Source organism: Gossypium hirsutum, chromosome A06, assembly GCF_007990345.1.
Source record: "Gossypium hirsutum isolate 1008001.06 chromosome A06, Gossypium_hirsutum_v2.1, whole genome shotgun sequence".
NCBI lineage: Eukaryota > Viridiplantae > Streptophyta > Magnoliopsida > Malvales > Malvaceae > Gossypium > Gossypium hirsutum.
Window position 1 is genome coordinate 8,165,723 of NC_053429.1, and position 21,301 is coordinate 8,187,023.

The 21,301-nt window shown below is 35.8% G+C and overlaps 1 protein-coding gene across 1 annotated transcript in view; it reads right to left on the reverse strand.

Annotated features, from left to right (window-relative positions):
* The window catches only part of LOC107901377 (protein TIC236, chloroplastic), a 29,286-nt gene extending 8,950 nt beyond the window's left edge, over positions 1-20,336 (reverse strand). The window contains exons 1-11 of the mRNA XM_041115044.1: positions 20,070-20,336; positions 17,901-19,963; positions 7,789-7,987; positions 7,633-7,692; positions 6,638-6,742; positions 4,840-4,980; positions 3,616-3,678; positions 3,071-3,301; positions 2,888-2,971; positions 2,287-2,444; positions 1,641-2,166 (exon numbers count right to left, since the gene is read on the reverse strand). Of these exons, the coding sequence (XP_040970978.1) occupies positions 1,641-2,166; positions 2,287-2,444; positions 2,888-2,971; positions 3,071-3,301; positions 3,616-3,678; positions 4,840-4,980; positions 6,638-6,742; positions 7,633-7,692; positions 7,789-7,987; positions 17,901-19,846 (3,513 nt within the window). The 5' untranslated portion in view covers positions 19,847-19,963; positions 20,070-20,336. The remainder of the gene's footprint in view (positions 1-1,640; positions 2,167-2,286; positions 2,445-2,887; positions 2,972-3,070; positions 3,302-3,615; positions 3,679-4,839; positions 4,981-6,637; positions 6,743-7,632; positions 7,693-7,788; positions 7,988-17,900; positions 19,964-20,069) is intronic.
* Between the last annotated feature and the right edge of the window lie 965 nt (positions 20,337-21,301).

The window sequence follows — 21,301 nt, forward strand, 5'->3', positions numbered from 1 at the left end:
AGTCATAACCCAGTCAATAGTAGACACCTGGAATCTACAAAAACAACTGTAAAAGAGAAGTAATGGGCAAATTACATATATCCAACTTTGCTATGATATATATTTTTCTGAAACATTTTCAAGACTGGCACCTCTTCAATGCAACATTTTAAAAGGTTAAACTGAGGAAGCAACCATTCCAAACTTGCTTGAAGTTGAATTTGAAAACTTAAATTTGGATTTGAATATCAAAATTTTAGATTTCAAATTTATGGATCTAAAGTTCTTTATCTGGATGAATATAAACTTTCAAATTCAAGTTCATGATTTGGTTTTGGATCTAAATGCAACTTTTGGCTTTGTATTTAATTAATAGCATGTTAAACTCAACAGTTAATAATTAAAATATGACAATTAATAATATGTTCAACTCAGTCAATAATTAAAGTACGATGAAAAGCGAAAAATAACATTAACACAACATGAATAGGTCAACATGTCAAAATTGACATAAACAAATTATTAAAATTTTATATAAATATGTATTGCCTAAATAACAATCACAAAAAAATACAAACACGGTGACACGTGACATGATACCTGAATATTTTCAATTAGACTTTGATATTTTCTAGTATAATATAATTATATGATACCAATATAAGAAAATAATTAAACATGGCACAATAAAAAGTTGAACACGACCCAAATGCATAAACGAGTCAAAATCTATATAAAACAAATTAATTACAAACGTAATTTTATATAAGTACATAATATCTTGAATTCAATTATAACATTAAAAAATAATATGACGGCAACACAAATAAACTAAATAACTGAACTGAGAGATAATTTATATTATTATATAATTGTGTTTTTCATAACCAAGAAAGGTTGATTATCATCACGTAGAGCTAAAGAAAATAAGGAAATGTGGTAGACTTTGTAAATACTTAGTTTCAAAAGGAATTTCAAATTCTAGATTTAAACTATCTAAAATTAATGTTGAATTTACCAAATCCAAATTCAATTGTTTTTATTTAATATCCAAACAAAAAACTGGATTCGTAACTCCAAATCCTTTTTTCTTACTCAAACTCAAGTTTCTAAACAGGCCATTAATCTCAGTTTTAAGTCTAAAACTTCTGCTAGAAGAATTATTAAGAAAGGTTAGCAAACTTCTTCACCATCTGATCAGATTACAATTAGTGTTGTAGAGAGGTCATATCACCAGTCAACAATAGACACCTGTAAGCGACAAAAACAACTTAAACCTTCCTCGCTTTGTCGTATAGGCTATACGGGTTAAAGGCAATGCCAGGCCATCACTCTATTTAGGTCCTTATCCTAAACATCCTCAGTAAAAGCTACATCCTTTCACAGTTTGAACCCATGACTTCTTTTTCCTTTTCCTCCTCTTGACGCAATGAAAGAACAAAAAAATTTCAAGCCTCTATATTATATTGCCTATATTGTAGTAAAGTAATTACTCCAGCCACATTAATAGAGCATGCTAAAGTTTCATCTTGCCTCTTAGCAGTATCTCATAGCCCTCTCATGTACACCAAAACTTTTAGCATTCTAAGATGCCCTAAATTTTAATGCAAGAAAAGCTTTAATAGGTATCTTGCTTAGCGGAGAAAGTTTGTACACAATACCTTGACAGAGTCTTGAGAGATGCTCAACTGCCCAATCAACTGAGGTGCCAGCATTAACTGATTCAGTCTGAGACCTGAGACCGACAAGTCACCAACAAGACTCTTTTTGCTTATTTTATCCATCATTTTCTCAGATTCCCCCTCAGCCTTAGGACAAACAGCTTCATCGCTTATAATAGAAGGCTTCAGAACCTTTCCGTGAAATTTTATTTTTCCTGTTGCTTTCAAATGAGTAGGCCTTGGAGAATCAAAAGTATATGAGGAGACCAGGTTGAAAAACTCAAAACCACGCATACGTAAGTCCAACTCCACTCCTTCAACAGTAAATGGCACGGTGATATTCTCACTGCACTCCTTTTTGTTTAGCCAGAATTCCTCAGGGTATGAAGTTTGAACTTTTGTAAACAAATCAAAGGCAGCAGATGAAGAATTAACAGTGATACAATCAGGTGCAATCATTATATCTCCCCGAGCATCACTAAATGATCCTTCAGCTTTTGGTGCAGTCCACTTGATATCAAACCTCCTATGTTCAAAAGGAATGTCGATTAACCAACTTAAAGTGTAAGCAGCACCAAAGTAGAAACAAGCAGAAATTTGAGAAATAAAACCAAGTGGTCCTCATCCAAGAAGATCATCAGCTTACGGTTTCAAAAGTGATCCAGAAAGTTTTGTCTCTCCACTTAAATCTCCTAATTTGAGTGGCATAAGATGAAGATAACCTGGTATATATCGTTGCATAATCTTGTCAAAGGACAAATTTCCTGAGAAATTTACATCCATTGCTGTGTCATCTTCCTCACCCTGTGGCATGCCAGTACCATACATCAGAATGGCAGAAGAAATAACTTTTGCATATACAATGAATCGTGGGACAAAGAAACATATGATTTACCGTATTTCCACTTCACCAACTAGTTTAGGGAGGACAAAAGATAAGAAAGAAAAGAAAAAAAAAAGCCAACCACCCAGCATGAAATAAATCACAAACAATTGTGCACAAGTAAATAATATCATTATAGAAGAAGCAACCTTGTTAGTCTAGAAAATAACAGATCAATGTATAAAAATAGTCAACCAAGTGCCGCAATTCCAATATCATAGCCAACAAACAGATCAAGAAAGAAGGAACGAAGCAGATGGTCAACATGACACCAGAAGAAAGTGATAGAATAAGACGATATTCCAAGGACATTAAGTTGTCTGTCAGACAAGCTAATTAGGCAGGAAATGGGGTACTAGCATACCTCAGGACAAACCCAAGCATTTCCTGCTCCTCGAATTTCCCCACCATCCACAAGACTAGCTCTAATTCCATACAAGTCAGCAACCTATCACATATGACACATTTTCAAAGAGCTTGCCACTGCACTTATGTTCAAAAACAAGTTCATCTTAATACACATGATTTTCTATTGAAAACAACGTACACAGTTGTCTGTGTTAAAGGTAAAATTAGCAGACAGATATGAAAATGGAACACGGTCAAATGCTGCCACTGCACCAGCCTCCTTATTTTTCAACATTGCTTCAGATGCAGTGGATGAGGGGACATCAGAAACAGAGTAAGATATCTTTCTAGACACCATTCCACTCCCCACAAAAATAGGGGCATCCAGTGGACCTTGACAGTTGAACACCGCAGTCACAAAACCAGCCAACTGCAATGAAGATAGAAAGCAGATATGAAAGAAAATTAAGAGATGATGTAACCATACTAAATTCCTCAAGAAGTGGAAAGATATAAAGATGAACCTAGAGTGTATTAAAATATCCTGCACTAATTAATGCTGATTGAAGTGGAAAATGACAATGTCATCCTGCACTGATCACAATAATAATAACAGTAGAGGCATCACTTCATGAGAGCAGAGAAGTCCTAAGAAATAAAAATATGTCATCCTAAACAATTAACCATGGTAGCAGACATTGAGATGGTAACACTGAGGATGATAAAAATACATGATATGCGTACCGGAAACAACAAAGGCTTCATTTTGAAGGTTTTCATCAGGGCATTTACTTCCACACATGGAACCTGGAAATGAGTAACGGTGACACAATTAGAAAATTGGGGGAAAATAAAACACTGCATGTGCCAGATAAAAGGATCACAGCAATGCTGCCACTTCAAGCTCAAAGAGAATGCATAAGATTACAAGCCATGACTTCTTTTATTTCTTCACAGTAAGTTCAGACGTGAATATCATGAAATGCATGTTATAAATACATGCATTTAAATTTAAGCAATAATCAAACACTTCCATCTGTGGACACAGAGTTACAGACTCCATAAAATGCAAAATATACGGACAAAGTTGCTACTATGACAGCAACTTTGAAGTGATCACCGAAGTTACAGCTCATCTTCAAATATGCATCTAACTTCACACATTCCTTTTGAAACCTAGCACTAAAACAGATTGAAGCTGGTGGTTATAATATAAGAGATAGCAACCTTCTTATCAACCAAAGAGAACAATGAAAATTTTGAAGAATAATCTTCAATATGATTACAACTAAGAGAAAATGAAAGAAGAAAGAAACACAACATGAGAGAAATTTTCTTTTTTTCTTTTTGGAAACATGAAGACCATGTTAAACATGAAACACAAAATCGATTGGCAATAGACAAAATAGTCCAACCTGAATATCACACTACAGCAATCCCAAAATGTAACTGATATGTGATGGCATTGCTCAAAACTCCCAACAGCATGTAGGCACAATATTAACAACTAAAACAAATAGAACAAGCCTACTTCTTGACAAGGAGGAGTAAAAATGCTGTAAGTCACAAATAATAAATTGACAATAAACATCTTGGGCTCTCATACTAATTTAGGCATCCAAAATGAAGCAAATTGAGGAAGTTGGAAGCCTAACCTAAATAAAAGGCCTTAACAAACCTCAAACTAGACCAATACGAAGAAATCATGTATTCAACTGCTCAAGCTACAAAGAAAAGAACTTAATCGACCATCGAACTATCAATAGGGATTATCCCTCTTTCAATTGCATGAAAAACCTCCAATAGTCCTATTGAATAACTTTAAAATCCAGATTTACTTTAGCACCTATAGCAGCATCACTTTTTTTCTGAATTCTGAAAAAAGAGTTCTTCTGGTATAATAACACAGTTTAATTCAGAAACCATGTCATCAAGTAAAGCCAGGCCAGAATATGCTCAAGTAAATACCGGACACATTAGATGGAATTCTCCTTCCTCAGGGTGGATGCCAAAATCTCCAGAAGCTTCTAAAGGAACATCACCAAACCAGCCACGTGTATTATGAAGGAATATTCTCTGACCTCGGAAACATAAACTTGCTGAAATATCCTGCAAAGAAAAAAAATGGATAGATCAATAACTTCAGAGCGCATACAAGATTAGGTCCTTAACCTAATGCTCAAGTTTAACTGATTTAAATGTATCAATGCAAGTGCAAAGCATTCATGAACATAAAATAATCAAATGAAAAGGCAGAGGAGTAAACCTTAGACTACTTTTTCCAGTCTCAAATGTCAAGAAAGATGAGAATATTACCAAAACTAAAAGTGGACATGCAAGATTAGTGTGATGTTCACAGACAACATCAATATATACAACTTGGAAAAGAAAACCTTAATATAAAAAAATCAAGTATATGAATACTATTAAGTTTCATGCAGAGCCATAAAATTTTCCTTTCTAAGCAATCATCTCTCACTTTTGCTGTTTTTATTAACAGAAATCAAGCCAAGGTTTACTTGATTTTCATCCAGTCAATGTTCTTCCTTCAGCTGGATCAATTTTTAGGTGCAAAGTTCAAGTTCATTTTTTTGCTAAAACCATCTTTCTCAAATGTTTAGATCTCAATTGCTGCGGAGAAAACATAACCTAATGACATCAGGAAAAGAGAAACAGCAAACGTTTAAGAAAATGATATCCTCATGACACCACCCAGACCAGAAAAGTAATTTCAAATTGATGCAATAACAAAGGCAAAGACATCTGTAAGAACATTTGTAATTCCCATATTTAACATCAAGACCCAAGCCAAATGGAGTTTAGTCTTGCAATAGAACTGATTGCTAAAATTTGAGAAAAATAGTAATGCATCTGAAAAGAAGGATTGGGCAATCTAAGCTAAACAGTTGAGCAATTTTTGCCAACAATTGTGGAAAGAAAAAAAGGAAAGATAAATAATGATGTGGCATAGAGACAGCAAAGTTATGATGAATTTCCTAATAGGCATTGCCATCAAAATGGGGGCAGCTCCTATAGAAAGAAATAAAAAACTGACTCTTGAGGAAATCATTTCCCAACAACTGCACCCACTTCAGCTTCTGAAAATCTACAAAAAGGAATACATGAACCAGCTTCTCTTATCTTATGCCACTCTTCAATTCATACTAACTGCAAACACTGAAATCTTACCAACTCTATTCATATTAGGTTGATTGAATTATAATTCCCCCATGAAGATAAAAATTAGTACATGTCATAATCTTAAAAGACTGGAATGTACCATTAGCACCTATAAAATAACTAAAGCATTCAAGACTACTGGAACATAACAACAAAAAAACAGGAAAAAGAAAGAAGAGTACCCATGCATTATTTGCAGATAGAGTGATAAACTGTATAAAACAGAGACAATCATTAACCATGCAACAAACTACATAGAAAATGACTTTCAGACCTAGAACCTGCTACAGAGAGAATAATGTTTTTTTCGTGCTCATTTCAATTGCATGTGCTGGCCATAAATTATCAAAAACTCTTCATACATCTTATCGGCATTAAGTACACAGAACATGGTAAATTAAAAACCAGGCAACAAGATATGCAAAATGAGCTTCACACCTCGTACATGCTACCCAGCAAAAAAAATAACCATTTTGGAGTACTTGCTACGACTATATATTGCTGATTCTGATGAAGTGCTACAAGAAATATCTCGAAGGATATAGAAGCAGGGAAGTGGTATAGAGAAAAAGAAACAAGGACATACAGAAAACCATGATGGAGCATCGTATATCTGGAAGGCCAACCCTGTCACATCAAGCTGTCCATGAAGATTAGGAAATGTCTCCCCCCTTGACATGCACAAGTGAACCTGCCAATAAACAAGGTTGACCGGTATATAGATCAATCATTCATCACTTTAGACTGTAAGTAGGATTTTCGGTTCTTGCAGAATATAGTCCTTCCAATAAACAAAATTGACAAGGATATAGATATCAACCAATCAATACTTCTAGTATAAGTATCATATTCCTTTTCCCTTTTATAAGAAAACAGTCAAAATTGGTAGAACCTTTTCTACTTATTAAGGGGAAAAATAAAAGCTGTAAGGCCTAAAACAACGTCACCCATTGCCATTTGATATGTTTCTAGGTGACAATTCATGAAAAATTGTCCCTCCAATGGCAAGGGGGGATGGACACAAATCATACTCATAGTGCTAAACTCTCATAAATATCAACCATTCTACAAACTACTGCTGTGTAATTCGGACTTGGGGGAAAGTATCAGGGTGTCAAATACAAGCATGTTTCCGACACTTATATGTGCTATTTTTCTAAGTTATTCATGTATTTGGAATGTCTTTAGAGCCATAGCCATGGTCTGATATGTGTCAGATATGGATACTTCATGAAAAATGAGAGTTGGAGCAACATGCTAATGAAGTGTAATGATACTATGAAATCTATCCCCCTTCATTGATCATGCAATGGGAAGTAAAGCATGAAATTCACTCAGCAACTTCCATTGAAGTCAGCAATGAAATTTAAGAAGTAAAGAGAAGTCAATTGAAAAGGAGTAAAAGAGATCATAAATATCATAATGGAATAGTAAAAGCAACTTTGAACATGGTACTGGAATGCGTATAAAATAACTTGGTTATCCATATTGCTTCTAAAAAATCACAACACGATATTTATTGTATATAATGAAAAAAAACACAATTGCAGGAAAAAAAACAAAGTGAAGTCAGAAAAGCACCTCACCAGTGGCTCTTCCTTTAAGCCATGTGGCTGGAATTTCTAAAATTCTTTCAAAAAGCTGTAGAAAAGATAACAGGGAAAACATAGACATCAGATTCATGCTGGATCAAATGCAGACAGAAAAGTTAATCATCACATTCTTTTTATACCTTACCGGAACAAAGAGGTTGGAAATATTTAAATTTGCATGCCATTTCTGATCTAAGTTATCAATGAAAACATCAGTAGACAACCAGCCACCATCGTCAGACACCAAATCTGATCTCCAAGTTTTACAGTTACCACAGAGTTGTACGTGCACAAGGCCATAATGGTTTTGGAATTTCACATATCCATAGACATTCTCCATCTCTCTACAAACAATATCAAACATTTTAATATATAGAACTAATATAAGCCATCTCTTGTTCATAAACTTTTCTCCAGACATGGCAAACACATCATTAGACAAAAGTTAGATAGAATAAGTGTGTATGGATTATGTCAAGGAGGATTGTACTTCAAGAGTGATTTCACTTTTTAAAATGTGTTGAATACTTCATTTCATAAACCAAGACAATGAATTTGGTAAATTTGTCGGCATTTTAGATCTGAATACTGAGCGTGAGGGAATGAATTACATGCTTTAGATTAAGCCTCCAATGGCCAAATTTCAAAATTCAACTGAATTAGTTAAGTACTTCTGAAAGAGACAAACACTAGAAGATAGTACAGCTCTCTCTAGTCCTATCTTTCCTCAACCACAGATGCCTTCAACTTTAGGCAATACCATTAACATCAATTTCAGTAGTTTTCTTACCTCTTAGTCTCCTCTCCTCCAAATTTTATTTCATCATCTTTTTTTTCTTTGTCTTCAGACTTGCCCAGTATCTAGAGCATGTTTGGTAGAGAAACTAAGTTATAGAAAGTTGAGAACTTGAGTTACTAATTTTGTGTCTAGTTTAAAATTTTTGGAGTGGCCAAAAATGGTGGGCCTTTGACTCTTTTAAAGATGGTTTAGAGTTACTTAAAATGTTGATTTAATAGGTTCAACTGGTAACTTTAATGATAGTGAATTCATTTTGTTTGAAAGTTTGGTGCAGTTGTTACACAGTGGTGGAAGTGAGATATAAAGAAAGGATGAGGCATAACTGATTCCCTTTTTTTTTTCTTTTTACTTTTTCAAAGTGTCTTTTTCTGTCACTGAGATCATTGCAAATTGTTCATTGTTACCCAAACAACTACTCAAATCATGGATTTCACTATTAGATTACAATTTCCGAATTAAGGAATATTTGAGTGTAACAGATAGAATTCTGTAAATATTTTATCCCTAACTTTAAGGCTGTTTTTAGGGACAGCATCCCTAGAATTAGTCTGCTTCCTAGTATAAAGTTTCCTAAGTTAGGCTCACTATGTGTTTAAATATTTATGTAATTTCTTGTGAATAAACAGAATTGAAATAGCCTGTTTTTAATATGGTATCAGAGCCTTTTTAGCCCGATTTCTGGGATTTTTTCTTTGTCTGGCAATTTTTTTTTTACTCCCAATCAACCCTCAAGCCTGTAGAATTTGTTCAAAAGAAACGTGACTGAAACTGTCAAGACCAGTAACACTGGGGATATCTCAGAAGTCTCTGTGAACAACTCAAACCCAACAAGTGAGTTTCAGAACATCCAAGTAGCCTACAGGTTAAATGGGAAGAATTACCTGAAGTGGTCTCACCTTGTTCGCATGTTCTTGAAGGGAAGAGGAAAGCTGAGTCACTTACTCGAAACTGGACCTAAAGAAGGAGATCCTATGTTTGATGCTTGGGATGAACAAGACTCTATGGTAATGTCTTGGTTATGGAACTCTATGATGCCAGAAATCAGTGATACATGCATGTTTCTTAACACATCCAAAGAAATATGGGAAGCTGTGAAGCAGACTTATTCTAAAGTTCGAGATGCTGCTCAAATCTATGAAATCAAGACTAATATTTCATCTACCAAGCAAGGAAGTTGATCAATGACGAAGTATTCCAATCTGTTGCAAAGTTTATGGCAAGAGATGGATCATTACCAATTCATTAAGATGAAGTGCAGTGAAGATGCAACACTCCTGAAAAGGTTCGTTGAAAAGGATCAAATTTATGATTTCCTTGCTGGACTAAATGTTGAGTTTGATGCAATAAGAGTTCAAATACTTGGAAAAGAGGAACTACCATCACTAAATGAGACAATTGCGATTGTTCATGTTGAGGAAGGAAGAAGAGGAGTTATGGTTGAGAATAGTCAAGTGGATAGTTCAGCCTTGGTTACAAAAGCTGTAAATGAGAGGAGATTTGTCCTGGAGTAGCCAACTAGCGAAGATAGTAGACAGACAAAACGTACAAAGCTTATTAACAGGGATTCCATATGGTGCACCTACTATAAAAAACCCCGTCACACTAAAGAAAGATGCTGGAAACTCCATGGGAAGCCACAGACAACAAACAAAAATTTTTCAAAAAAAGGTGGACAACCAAAGGGATAAGGGCAAGCAAATACAGCAAGACAGCTGGATGGAAAAAATAATTCTTAAGAATCACATGTTAAATTCAATAGAGAAGAAATTGAGAAGTTAAAGAATTTGCTGGGATCATTGGAAAAATCTTCTTCAACAGGTACTTGTAGTTTGGTTTTTCCAGGTATATCATCTTCTCAAAATTCAAAAGTCTCGGATATACTCACCAAAAGTTCTTGGGTCATTGACTCAGGAGCTACAGACCACATGATCCACTCCTTACAAAAATTTGTTTCATATACACCTTGCCCTAGAAGTAGAAAGATAACAGTAGCCGATGGTTTTGTGATCATAGTGGTTGGTCAGGGTGATATTGTTATAAACAAAACCCTTACTCTTAAAAATGTCCTTCATGTTCCAAAACTATTTACCAATCTTTTATCCATCCAAAGAATTACCAAAAATTCTAACTGTATTGTGGTTTTCTATCACAATCGATGTCTTTTTCAAGAACAGAATACGAGGATGATTGGACATGCTAAGGAAGTAAATGGCCTATACTATCTTGAAGAATCCAGTGGAGAAGTTAGTGCTTTGAATTCCTCACCATTATCTTTCATATCCGAATCTATTAAAACCAATAAAGACCAAATTTGGCTCCATCACCTTCGCCTTGGCCATCCATCGTTTAGAGTCCTTAAAATTATGTTTCCTTCATTGTTCAAAGGATTAACTGTTGAAAAATTCCATTGTGATGTCTGTGAATTTGCAAAACATAAACATATCTCTTTTCCGGTAAACAATAAAAGAACATCTGCTCCTTTTACTCTTATTCATAGTGATGTTTGGGGACCATCCACTATTTCAAATATTTCTGGGGCACGGTGGTTTGTATCCTTTATTGATGATTGTACCCGTGTGTCTTGGATATTTCTTTTAAAACAAAAATCTGATGTAAGGTCTATCTTTCCAACCTTTTACAAAATGATAAAAACACAATTTGGAGCTGAAATAAAAAGGTTTAGTTCAGACAATGCCAAGGACTATTTCAATTAATTTCTCTCACCATATTTCTAAGAAAGAGGCATTATACATGAGTCATCTTGTGTTAGCACACCCCAACAAACTGGTGTTGCCGAAAGAAAGAATGGTCACATTTTAGCTATTACAAGAGCCTTGTTCCAAAAAAATGTCCCTAAACAATACTGGGAGGAGGCTGTTTTAACTACTACTCATATGATAAATAGATTGCCTACAAAAGTCCTTGAATCTCAAAGTCCTATGCAAGTTCTAGCAAAATTCTTTCCTGATTTCAATACTTCAAGTAACCTTACTCCCAAAATATTTGGTTGTGTTGCCTTTGTACATGTACATTCTCAAAATAGAGGAAAATTTGATTCACGAGCTGTCAAGTGTGTCTTTCTCGGTTATTCTTCCACTCAAAAGGGGTACAAATGCTATCATCCAGCCACAAAAAATTTTTATGTATCAGCGGATGTTACTCTTGCAGAACAAGAGAATTTCTTTACTCGTCCTTATCTTCAGGGGGAGATCTTATTCACAGAAGATAAGGACAAAAAATTCTTTCTTCTTGACATTCCAGCTCCTGTCCAGCAACCAAACACTCCCACTCAGTCCTTGCTTGCTAACCAACCTGCCCGACTCGAAACTATGGCCCTATGCAACCTGAAACAGAGCCTAATACACCCAAATCACAAAGAGGAATTTAGGACACTACTCGTCCTTTACTGGTTTACTCAAGGAAAAAGGCACCGGTGCAAGTTCAATCATCTTCTTCTCCTATACAACCTGAGGTAATTGCTAAACCTACTTTGAATACTAATACTGAAACTACTGAAAATTTAGATGATTTTCCCATTGCTATTAGAAAAGGGACTAGAGCCTGTACAAAACATCCCTTGTACTTATTCATGTTTTACAAAAATTTGTCCCATAACCACAAAGCCTTTCTTACTAGCCTAAATTCTATCTCCATTCCCAAAACAGTATCCGAGGCATTAGAAGATGAGAATTGGAAAAATGCCATGAAGGTTGAAATGGAAGCTCTTGAAAAAAATAAGACATGGGACTTAGTGAAATTACCGAGAGGAAAGAAACCAGTGGGATTTCACTGGGTGTATACAGTGAAATATAAGTCAGATGGTTGTTTGGAAAGGTATAAAGCAAGATTGGTTGCTAAAGGGTACACTCAAATGTATGGAATAGACTACCTTGAGACTTTTGTCCCTGTTGCAAAAATGTACACTGTGAGAGTGTTGTTGTCACTAGCCGCCAACCGAGGCTTGAAATTACAGCAATTTGACATCAAAAACGCCTTTTTACATGGTGATCTTGAGGAGGAAGTTTATATGGATGTTCCACCAGGATTCGGTCCAAATACAGGACAGGTAGTTTGCAGACTAAAAAAGGCTTTGTACGGACTAAACATTCCCCGAGGGCTTGGTTTGGAAGATTTACCAAAGTAATGCTCAAGTTGGGGTATAAACAGAGTCAAGGAGATCACACTCTGTTTGTAAAACACTCATCTTCAGGGGGAGTGACTGCTTTATTAGTCTATGTAGATGACATTATAGTGACTGGTGATGATCTGGAAGGAATAGAGAATTTAAAGAAATGCCTAGTAAAAGAATTTGAAGTCAAAGAGCTCGGTAAGTTAAAATATTTCCTTGGTATTGAAGTGGCAGACTCTTGGGAAGGAATCTTCATATCTCAGCAAAAATACATAGTTGATTTGTTGACAGAGACAGGCAAGTTGGGATGTAAACCAGCAGAGACACCCATAGAGGTGAACCACAGACTTGGAGATGCACTAGAAGATGCAGCAGTTGATAAAAGTTCATATCAAAGACTTGTGGGGAAGCTCATTTACTTGTCTCATACCAGACCGGATATTGCCTATGCAGTCGGTGTTGTAAGTTAGTTTATGCACAACCCCAAAGAATCACATCTTAGAGTTGTATATCAGATTCTACAGTACTTAAAGGCACGCCACGCAAAGGAATCCTATTTAAAAAAGGGGAGAATTTAACCCTTCAAGCCTATACTGATGCAAATTATGCAGGGTCTATGGTTGATAGAAGATCAACCTCGGGCTATTGTACTTTCCTAGGAGGCAATCTTGTGACTTGGAGGAGTAAAAAACAGAATGTTGTGGCTAGATCTAGTACAGAAGCTGAAATTAGGGTGATGGCTCTTGGAATTTGTGAGTTATTATGGCTAAAAATTATTTTGGAAGATTTGAAGATCAAGTGGGAAGGTCCAATGAAATTGTATTGTGATAATAATTCTGCTATTAATATTGCACATAATCCAGTTCAACATGATCGTACGAAGCACGTTGAGGTTGACAGACATTTTATAAAGGAAAAACTGCATAATGGCTTAATTTGCACTCCATTTGTGTCTACTGATGGTCAACTAGCAGACATTCTTACTAAAGGATTGTCTGGGAAGTTGTTTCAGAAACTAGTAAGCAAGCTGATAGGATTCTGTAAATATTTCATCCCTAACTTTAAGGCTATTTTTAGGGACAACATCCCTAGAGTTAGTTTGTTTCCTAGAATAAAGTTTCCTAAGTTAGGCTCAGTATGTGTATAAATATTTATATAATTTCTTGTGAATAAACAGAATTGAAATAGCTTGTTTTTAACAGATTTCACGATAGTACAACTTGAACTTCTCAAATACTTCATTCAAACACCAAACTCAGATATCCAATGGAAATCGCATGATAGAAAAACTACATTTTACATGCATAACTCTAAAATGTGCAAGCAAAAACCTAAACAAGCAAAACCTTAAAGAACCATGTCTTCCTTAAAGCAAAAATGAGTATGGTGAAACTCAAAGAGATACAGGTAAAAGCACATATTAGTTCCCACATATTATCATATACAAGATGCCATCTAGTATGCAAGTATAAGATTCTCTTTTTTCCCCCTCCAAAACAAATATCAAGAGAAAACTATTGGAATTCCTTAAATTAAGCAGATTTTCTACATTAGTGCTACGAATTTCCTTGTACTATTAGCCATAATCAAATTACTAATTTTTAGGGATAGGCTAATTTCTAGAGATTATTTCCTTTTTTATTTTTCCTGCTATTCTTTAAAAGGCTGTATTCAGATTAGAAGTAATAAGAGAGAATCATTCTTCTTCCTAAAACTTGTTCATGGTATCAAGAGCATCAGGAATCCATTTGATCCTGCTCTTTCTTCTCTTCTCTTATTCTGTTTTTCTCTGTTAGAAACCTTACTCCCATGGGTGACACCAAAAATTTCTCTGAGACTGAGATCTCACAAATAACTCAAAATCACAGTCAAGGAATCCCACAAGGTGACCTTAACTCTTCTCTTATAATCACAAATCATCGATTAGATGGAAAAAATTTCCTGCAATGGTCACAATCTGTACTTATAGTTCTTCGTGGCCGAGGAAAAATTAGGTACATTAATGGACAAATTCCTCGACCAGCATCAACAGACTTTGGTTATGCAACTTGGGAGCTTAACAACTCAATGGTTATGGCTTGGCTTATAAATTCGATGGAAGGTCATATAAGCCGAACGTATCTTTTTTTCAAAACTGCCAAAGAAATGTGGGATGCAATCAAGGAGAATTACTCGGATCTTGGAAATACTTCCCAAGTATTCGAGATCAAATTAAAGTTGAAAGATATTCGACAAGGAACACTTGAAGTCACTCAATATTACAACAACCTAAAGATCTTATGGCAGGAGTTAGACATGTATTATGAAGTTGATTGGGGCGAGGGCTTGGAACACACTAAGTTCATGGATCATCTTAACAAAGAACGTCTCTATGAGTTCCTAGAAGGACTAAATCGTGATCTTGATGAGGTCCGAGGACGAATACTAGGCAGAACCACACTGCCAACCATAGGAGAAGCATTTGCTGAAGTAAGGAGGGAAGAGAAACGGCGTCTTATTATGTTGGGAGACGCAAGAGAATTAAAACCATTGACCGTAGCTGGTCATCATCCTTCCGAGAACTCTGCTCTTATTTCAAGAGGCCCTCAATCTCAAAGGTTCAAAGATGGAATTGATTCTGATTCAAAAAGGCCATGGTGTAGCCATTGTAATCGGGTTGGGCATACCAAGGAGAAATGCTTCAAACTCCATGGCTATCCTGAAGAAAAAAAACAGAAAGAAAACAAGGCAGCAATGATATCTACTATTGAAGAAGATGCTCAGAATGCTAGGCTAACCAAAACTCAACTTGAGGCTCTTCATAAACTACTCGGGACTCCTACAGCCAGTGGGTCACTAGCTATTCAAGGTACTGCTTTAAATACTACACACGAACCTATCACAACTTCCTGGATACTAGACTCGGGTGCATCCGACCACATGACAGGTAATCTAAGTTTGTTTCACACCTATTTACCTTGTCATGATCACTCTCGGATTCGCATAGCTGATGGATCTTACTCGCCGGTGGCTGGAATGGGGACAGTGAGACTTACTGAAAATTTTTCCCTTGATAAAGTTTTACATGTTCCAAATCTTTCCTGTAATTTACTCTCAATTAGCAAGCTTACCAAGGATGAAAAAGTACTTGCTGAATTTTCTGCTTTCGGTTGTGTGGTTCAGGAACAGGAACCGGGGAAGATGATTGGCACTGCTAAAGTTAATGATGGTTCAAAAGAAGGGATGGCCTTATCAACATCAAAAGACGATTCTATCATGCTATGGCAGCGTAGACTAGGACACCCGAATTTCATGTACTTGAAGAAACTGTTTCCTCTACTATTTCTAAATAAGAAAATTAGTTCATTGAACTGTGAAGTTTGCCAACTGTCTAAACACACTTGTGTCCCTTATCCTTTGAAACCTTATGTTCAATCTCAACCTTTCTCTTTAATTCACAGCGATCTATAGGGAGCCAGTCGAGTAAAAAACATCACAGGGGCTAGGTGGTTCATAACTTTCATTGATGACCACACTAGAGTTTGTTGGGTCTATCTCCTTAAAGAAAAATCCGAAGTCTCTAGAGTCTTCAAAAATTTTCATTCAATGATTCGAACTCAGTTCAATTCAAATATTCACACCCTTAGAACTGATAATGGGAGAGAGTACTTTAATTCTATCCTAAGTCCTTATCTTTCTGAGCAAGGAATCATACATCAAAGTTCTTGTCCTGACACCCCTCAACAAAACGGGGTTTCCGAGAGGAAAAACAGACACCTTGTAGCCGTGGCTCGTGCCCTTACGTTTACTATGGGTGTACCAAAGTATTTATGGGGAGAAGCTGTCCTCACTGCTTGTTATCTTATAAACCGACTCCCATCAAAGGTATTAAACTTTCAAACACCTTTGCATACTTTTCAAAAAAAATTTCCCTTGTTCCGTGTTCCTAATCTCCCAACCAAAACATTTGGTTGCAAAGCATTTGTCCACAATCATCAACCTAACCGATCTAAACTTGATCCTAGAGCTCACACTTGTGTCTTTATTGGTTACTCACTTGCACAAAAAGGGTACAAGTGCTACTCTCCAACCTTACACCAGATGTTTGTGTCCCTTGATGTTACTTTCTTCGAAAACGAGCCATATTTTTCAGCCTCTCATCTTCAGGGGGAGATACTTAGTGAAGATGAGACCTTGAGCAATCTTCTCATTATACCTCAAGACTCTATCAGCCCTACCACCACTACAAAACCTGCTAAAAATCCTACAGCCACTGTTATTCCTATTTTGGAACCTGTCAGCCCTACCACAACTACAAAACCTGCTGAAAATCCTACAGCCACTGTTATTCCTGTTTTGGAACCTGTTTTTCCTATCTCCACTGTTCAGCAACAAGAAACAAGGGTGATTAATCATACTAATGAAGAAAAATAGCCCACTCATTCTGAAAAACAACAAGGAAAAACTCAGGGACTTCGTGTATACTCTCGGAGACATCAGCTGCCTGAGACCGAAACAGCAGTGCCTATGCCATCTTTACCCGAGGACTGTCCTGAGGAAGAAGTTTCACCTCCTTCATCTTCCATCCATCTTCCAATTGCAGTAAGAAAGGGCACTAGGAGCTGCACTCAACATCCCATTTCTCGGTTTGTATCCTATGGAAACTTGTCTAAATCCTACAATGCCTTTGTTTCTAATGTTGACTTTGTAGAAACTCCAAAGAACATAGACAAGACTCCTATGGAACCCAACCTTAAATTAGGAACTGATAAGGATGGAGAAGAAGTAAACAGGGGGAGATATCAACGGGAGAAACATTTGGAAGCTGCCTACAGGATATTGAGATACTTAAAAGGGACTCCTGGTAAGGGGTTGCATTTCAAGAAAAATGTTCGAAGAAATTATGGGCAAGCTGGGTTTGATTCACATCTATACTCCAGCTTGAGGGGGAGTGTTGGAATTCCTTAAATTAAGCAGATTTTCTACATTAGTGCTAGGAATTTCCTTGTACTATTAGCCATAATCAAATTACTAATTTTTAGGGATAGGCTAATTTCTAGAGATTATTTCCTTTTTTATTTTTCCTGCTATTCTTTAAAAGGCTGTATTCAGATTAGAAGTAATAAGAGAGAATCATTCTTCTTCCTAAAACTTGTTCAAAACCAAATGAGATTTGTTATATTAGAATACCATATCAGAATGGGAGTAAAAAATTCCTATGGAATACCATGCATTATTATAAAAGCTTGTATTGCCAGTCAATCATACATAAGAAAGAAATCATTAAAATAAATTAAAATATGTTTTTACATGCATGCATAAAGATCAAGAGTAGAAGGGGAGGTTGCACCTGGGCTCTCTGTCACCAAATGCTAGCAGCATCAGTGTTCCACTCTTGAAATGGACGGAATCCACAATAACTGGAAGCATCTTCTCAATGCCTTCAGTTTGCACCACATCTACCTCATCAACAAGTTCTGCAACAATATCTTCAAGCTTTGGAGCCACACCAAATTTAAGCTTTTGGAAGGATTCAGCTAAAAAGTTGGAAATCCGTTCCCCCGTGTTGGCAGGAAATGAAGGCAAGCTAAATTTCAAGCCTAAAGGCCAAAATGTAACTGAATGGTATGCTGGAGTGGGATCAGACAGTATGGAAGTAAAAGGAGATGCATGACTCCTTTCACCCTCGGACCCATCCTCATCCATATTCCTATTTTCAACATCAAAAACCAAATCTTCACCATATACTTTAGAATTCATTGTTTTAGCAGCTGCTGCAGCATTTCCATCATATGGAGAATTTTTGCCAATTTTCCTAACACAGCTAAGTCTTTCAAGAGTCATAAGAAATGGGTCACGTAAGATACTGAAATTTTCTAGAGTTGCATTATCATTAATAGACTGGTTTTCTGTCTCTTCACATTGTTTCCCGTACTGGTTATAAGCGAGTAAACTTCCTTCACCACTATTAATGTTAACAGAAGTTTCAGCAATAGAATCATCTTTATTTTTCAACAAGTGGGTATTAAGATCCGATAAATCATAACTTCCAGATGCCCCTGAATGATCACAAGAGTCCCCTAGGGATATACGATGAAAATATGCAACCGCTGCAGATGCACTGCGCTCAAGTATTCGTCTCTTGGCAGCAACACCAGCAGAGGAAGTATCTCTCCCATTAAACTTTTTCTTGAATTTGTTTCCTTTAGACCCTTTGATAACTTTTGGCCACAACGTAAGCCCTGAACCTGGAATTTTCACACCAAATAATTTCTCCAATTCAGCATGTTTCGTCTCATAATCAACATTGGTGTCCACGCAATGATGATCCCTCTGATGCATCTTCTCATCCAAGCAAGAAAATGACTTTGAGCTTGTTATTTCAGCAGAAGAACCTATCTCTTTAACAGTATCATCTTCAGATCTATCTGATATTCCCTCAGAAACACTGTAACCCATCTCTGCTGCCTTCTTAGCATCATCATCCCTCTCTCTAGCCCAGCGAGTGGCAGATTCCTCTCTTGCAATCCTCCTGCTTCTAGTACGATAATCGATCCCTTCTTCAGTTGATAAATGTCTTTGTAGAACATCTTCTGGAAAAGGTAGCCCCAGCCAAGAATAATCCTTCTTTTGTGCAATCAATAGACTAGGATGAGACAAAACTGCATCTATTACAATCTTGCCCCTCGTCAAACTTGCAAAAGGCTGAACATGAATTTTCATACTGGGAACCTCACCACAAGAAAACTCTTCAGTATGCGGCCCAATGGAGCATGCTTCCAATGTGATACTTAATGGAGAAACACTCCTAACCTTACCGAAATCAACCTCGCGCTGTATATGTTCACTAAGCGCTGAACAAACTGAAGGTAAAAGCTTTGCTTCCACAAAAGCTTTAGCTTTCTTCTGTCCATACCAAACCAATAAACACACAGCAGACAAAACAGAAGCAAGAACAGAGCATCTAACCAAGAGTAACCCTTCATTCCACAACGGAGACAAAGACCTCACTAGAGCTTTACTCCCAGCAAAAGGCTCCTTAACACTTTTGGCAACAAACCCATTTCTCAACCCAATGGTTTTCCTAAACATTTCAATATTTTTCCCACAAAAATGGGAAAACCTGATAGCTTGAGCAATCCAATCATTCTGTTTCTCCGCAGATACACGCTTGCGAAAAGCTCTTTTTAGGAGCTTCCCTCTACTAAAATCCAGGCAATGCCGGTTGCTTATCTTACCATTTGAAGAGCTTCCCAGAGGTATCCCGAGAAAAGGGGAATTGAGTTCTAGGCTCATTCTCCTCTACTTTCTTGGTCTTCTTCAACTCATTCTCTTGGGGACCAAGAACCTCCTTGCTCTTAGTCCCCTTCCAATTCAAACAATCTTAAAGTTTGCAAACATTCCAAAATAACCCTAAAATTTACAAATTCAACAAATCAACAAAAAAGAATTTGCCCATATATTTATAAGAGAAGAAACTAAAATCTATAGGTTTATAGGGAGAGAAAAATAAGGAAACCTGGAAGTCTTGAGAATGCTTGCGGCCTTCGTTATTCCTAATTAGAATTCTTTTCTTCTTCTTTTTTTTTTCTCTCTTTTTCTTTAAAGAAGAAGAAGAAGAGAAGGCAATGGGTTGCTTGCTTGCCTTTGCTTTCGAATTCTCAATGTGATATTTTGTTTGTTAGTTTGCGTGGCAACTGGCAGCAAAGAAGAGATAACAAGAATAAAACTTTGTGGAGTTTATTGCCTTTGTTGACAAAAATGCGACCCAGAAACATACGAAATGACCTCATTTACCTTATCTGCCGTTAGTCGTTGTAAAACAACCTACCTGTACCTCCATCAGCAAGTGACCAAGTAAAAATGCATTCTACCCTTTTGTCCTAACAGTCATATTACACTTTATTTTTCTATTCAAAAAATTCGTAAATTAGTATTTATATATTAAATTAAAAAATAAATTAATCTTTTTTAATTTCTATGGTTAAAATCTGATTATTATACATCAGAACGAGGCCTATATAATACAATATGTGTTATTTTGAAAGCTATACTAGTTTTTAACAATAGAAGTTGATAGAATTTTAACAGAATGATTAGCGTGTTCTTTGTTAGAATGATTAGTATGCTCTTTACTCTAACGTATAAGAAATAATTTACCTATTCTTTTAATAAAAGAGGCAAAATGCAATTTCACTCCTATTAAAGGGGTCTCCATGATACTTTTGCCTCAAAAACTAATAAAAATTTAAAGGGCTAATTATCAATTTCTTCATTCCCTTTATGAAAAGAGTTAATATTTGGTAAACTAATGATATATTAAACTTTTACAATTTAATTATCTTTTCAGTTTTATAAAGTAAATTAATGAAATTGAGTTAATTGCATTAATCATCTCTAAATTATGACCCTCATTCTAAAATGGTCCTCAAATTTCCAAAACATTCTAATTACATCTTTTGTTGATGATATGTCGATCAAGTTCTTTCATTATTGAAATCATGAATTTAATCATTAAATGACACGTAAAATCTTGTCCTCAAAATTAAGATTTTTAAGGCATCTATTTTTACAATATTAAATTTTCTTTAAATTTTTTATTTTAAATTAACTCACATAATATTTTACATGTCATTTAATAGTTAAATTCAATATTTCAATGATGAAATGATATAATGATATAACATCGATAGTTTAAGAATATAATTAGAACGTATTAAAATTTAAGAACTAATTTAAAATAAGGATCTC